The sequence below is a fragment of the Neopelma chrysocephalum genome, unplaced genomic scaffold (assembly GCF_003984885.1).
Source record: "Neopelma chrysocephalum unplaced genomic scaffold, ASM398488v2 Primary Assembly neopelma1_90352, whole genome shotgun sequence".
NCBI classification, from domain to species: Eukaryota; Metazoa; Chordata; class Aves; order Passeriformes; family Pipridae; genus Neopelma; species Neopelma chrysocephalum.
In genome coordinates this window covers 1-3,725 of record NW_020919181.1, presented here as the reverse complement: position 1 = coordinate 3,725, position 3,725 = coordinate 1, and the positions used below count along the sequence as shown (strand labels likewise).

The following is a 3,725-nucleotide window of genomic DNA, read 5'->3' as shown; positions in this document are numbered from 1 at the left end:
GCAATGCAAGCTCTCTGTGGGGAGTTACTGCTGGTGCCGAGGGGTTGGTTTAATGTTGAATTGTGCCAAACCCAGCCTGGTTCCCCAACCTTCCAACACACATCCTGCTTTTGGAAGCAGAGTTTGACAGATCAGCTGCTCACTGGCCTGGCAATATGTGACTGGAGATCCATCACTGGATAAGTATAAAAGCCCAGGGCCAACTTTCATAGAGCAGATTCTTCCACAGACTTTGTTGAAGTGTGTGGAGCTTCTGCTGTGAAGCAGGGACGCCTCTTGATGGTCACTGCCCAGGGGGTAAAAGAAAGAGAGAGATCTACCTTGATTTATTTCTATCAGACACCGCTGGGCCCTCCCCGCTTCCTGCCCAGTCCCAGTTATTGGGGGGCAGTGGAGGAGGGGCTTGGGGGAATCCCAAGGGGTGGAGCCAAGTTTGGGGGGGGCAGAACCAGCCTGAGATGGATCGAGAATGGGGATCCCCCTGTGTCCCTGTGTCAACCCGCTCTGGGTGGGATTTGGGAGGGCACCTGCCACTCAATAAAGCACCCAGCTCACACCAAAAGGTGCTGGGACCCCCAAAAACCTTCCCATGGCCCCTCAAAGACTCCCAAACACACTCAAAGCCCACCCAGGACCCCACCTAACCCCTTTCCTGGGGTGCTGGGGGCTGCTGGATCCAATCTCAGCCTTGGATTATGACAACAGTTTCAGTTTAGAGGAATTAGAGAGGTGTGACTGAACCACTTTGTCCCCCGGGTTTTAATGATGGCAAATCAGATCTATTGATAGAAATGAGTTATTTAGGGTTACAAATGATCAGACAAAAGATCTTCATCACAATTATTTACTACACAACAGAAACACTAAAACTACCAGGAGTACAGGATAAGACAGGACAGTGCTCTACACTAAAGCAATTGTTGAAGCAATTCTACTCAAGCTGGCACAAAAGCAAGAATTCTTAATTAAAGATGGATGGAACTCCCTCAGACCAAAGCTCCTGGGGAGATCTCTGCTCTCAACCTCCAGCAGTGACCTTGGGGGGGTCTCCAGCCAAGGCAGGAATCTCCACACACACCCAAAGAAGGGTTCTGTTGGAAGAAGCTGCCCCCGTGAAAGGGGACTGGCCCTTTGTGGTCGAAAGGGATGGACTGACAGTCGCTGGACTCCAGGGGTTGCCTCATCATCAGGGGCTTCATTCGGGGTGGAAGCATCAGCCGAGGCTCTTCCGCAGTTGGGGCACTCGTAGGGCTTTCCCTTACTTGTGGGTCTGTTGGTGTGAGGTCAAGTAAGAGCTGCGGATGAAGCTCTTCCCACACTCCCCACACTTGTAGAGCCTCTCCCCGGTGTGGATGCGCCGGTGGGTGACGAGGTTGCCATTCTGCTTGAAGCCCTTCCCGCAGTCGGTGCAGCGGAAGGGCCTCTCATCCGTGTGTGTCCGCTCATGCAGGAGGAGATGTGAGCTGGTCTGAAACCTCTTCCCACATTCCATGCACTTGTAGGGCCGTTCCCCAGTGTGGATACGCTGATGGATGAGGAGGTGGGAGCTCTTCGTGAAGCTCTTCCCACATTGCCCGCATGTATAGGGCCGTTCCCCAGTGTGTAGGTACTGGTGGGTGCGGAGGGTGGAGCTGTCCCTGAAGCTCTTCCCACATTCCCCACACATGTAGCGACGTTCCCCAGTGTGGATGGCCTGGTGTTGGATCAGATTGGAGCTTTTGTTGAAGCCCTCGCCACATTCCCCACACGTGTAGGGCCGTTCCCCAGTGTGTATGTACTGGTGGGTGCGGTGGGTGGAGCTGTCCTTGAAGCTCTTCCCACATTCCCCACACATATAGGGACGTTCCCCAGTGTGGATGCGCTGGTGTCGGATCAGCTTGGAGTTTCGGTTGAAGCTCTTCCCACATTCCCCACATATGTAGAGCTGTTCTCCACTGCGGATGTGCTGGTGGGTGAGAAGGTTGGAGCTGTTACTGAAGCTCTTTCCACATTCCCTGTACGTGTAGGGCCATTCTCCGGTGTGTATGTGCTGGTGTCGGATCAGGTGGGAGCTTGTCCTGAAGCTCTTCTCACATTCCAAGCACCTAAAGGGTTTTTGCCTGCTGGGAGGCTGCTCAGGGACCACCAGCTCGGAGCTATGGCTCAAGCTCCGGCCGCCATGGCAACACCCCTCCTGCTCTCCCCCCTCCCTATAGCCCTCCTCTCCCACCCCTTTCCCAGGTCGTTTCCCAGTGTGGATTTGCTGGTGTTGGATCAGGTGGGAGCTCTGCCTGAAGCTCTTCCCACATTCGCCACACGAATAGGGCCGTTCCCCAGTGTGGATGCGACGGTGCTGGATCAGGGTGGAGTTGGTCCTGAAGCTCTTCCCACATTCCCCACACCTGTAGGGATGTGCCCCAGTGTGGATGTGCTGGTGTCGGAGCAGGTCGGGGCTCTTCCTGAAGCTCTTCCCACATTCCAAGCACCTGAAGGGCTTCTGCCTGCTGGGAGGCTGCTCAGGGACCACCAGGTCCAAGCTCCCCCTCAAGCTCCAGCTGCTTTCCTGGCACAGGCTGGGTCTTTCCTCCTCAGAGCACCCTGGGCTGGCTTTGGAGCCCCTCCTGCGGGGGGATCTCTGGGCCTTTTCCTCCCCGTTGCCTTCCTGCACCGTGGAGCCCTTCAAAACGGCCTCTCCCACCAGGGTCTCACGGGGGGATTTGTCCTCCGGGCTCTCCATCCTCAGCTCGGGGCCTGGGGCAGGAAGCAAGAAGGACAGGGAGGGGATTTGCCTCCGGCCCACAGGGAAGGCCAAGGACATCCCCCCAACTCCGGCCCCGGCAGGACGGCGGCGGCAGCGGGGTTGTCCTGCAGCCGGGGGCCATGCTGGGCTGCCAGAGCCAGCACAACACCCGCCCAAAGGGCCACTGACTTCCTCCTCACCTGCCTGGGGGGCCCAAGGCATCTTCCTCTTCCTCGCAGCCTCCTCCTCCATCCGCCCAAGCTTTGGGAAGGACAAATCCTGATGGGGGAAGGGAAAACAAGGGCTGAGCGCATTGGCTTGGGGGTTCCTCCTGTCCAAGTCCATCTCTAGAACTCATCGAGCATCCTGTGACCATAAAATCCTCCAAAGCACTGAGATTCAGCCCAGAAAACCCCAAACCACCGAGATTCAGGCAAAAAACCCCTCAGAAATATTAAGAAGACCCTCACCACCCCAAACTGCAAATATTTGAGATTCAGCTAAAAAATATGCCAAAATATGAAGATTCAGCCCCAAAAAAGGTGATGGGGACTGAATTTAACCCTCCAGCAGGAAAGCTGCTTGATTTCAAGCTCGTCTTCAAGGCGTGCCATGGGATTGGAGCCTGGGCTCTAATTAAACTCTCCTGTGCTGCCAAACAACAGGAGCTGTATGGCCAAGGGACAAACTCTGTGATCCCTCTCAGTGTCCATGGTCCCTGTCAGTGTCCTTCAGGGAAATTGGGAGGAGGAAATGAAGAAACCAGTTTGGAACTAAACTGGTGTTCAAGTGGGAAAAACCTCCTTCCATGGAAATAAAACTTAGACAGTTTTTCCTGGGCTGAACGAGCTCATTCAGGGATGAAGGACTGGGACTTCTTTGGACACTTGTGCTGGTTTCTTTGGACACTTGTGTTCCTTCAGAGAGCCCCTGGAAACACTCTGCTGTTCACTCCCAGGGCCACCAGTGCCTGGGTCCTGTCTGCAGCAGCAGATTGCAGTGGGAC

At 55.2% G+C, this 3,725-nt stretch overlaps 1 protein-coding gene across 1 annotated transcript; it reads right to left on the bottom strand.

Annotated features, from left to right (window-relative positions):
- Positions 1 to 1,258: 1,258 nt before the first annotated feature.
- Positions 1,259 to 2,971, bottom strand: LOC113979898 (zinc finger protein 501-like). Its single transcript, XM_027707176.1, has 3 exons — positions 2,920 to 2,971; positions 2,223 to 2,730; positions 1,259 to 2,093 (listed from the first exon to the last, which is right to left on the bottom strand). Exons 1-3 carry the CDS (start codon positions 2,969 to 2,971, stop codon positions 1,259 to 1,261), a joined length of 1,395 nt encoding a protein of 464 aa, XP_027562977.1.
- Positions 2,972 to 3,725: the final 754 nt, after the last annotated feature.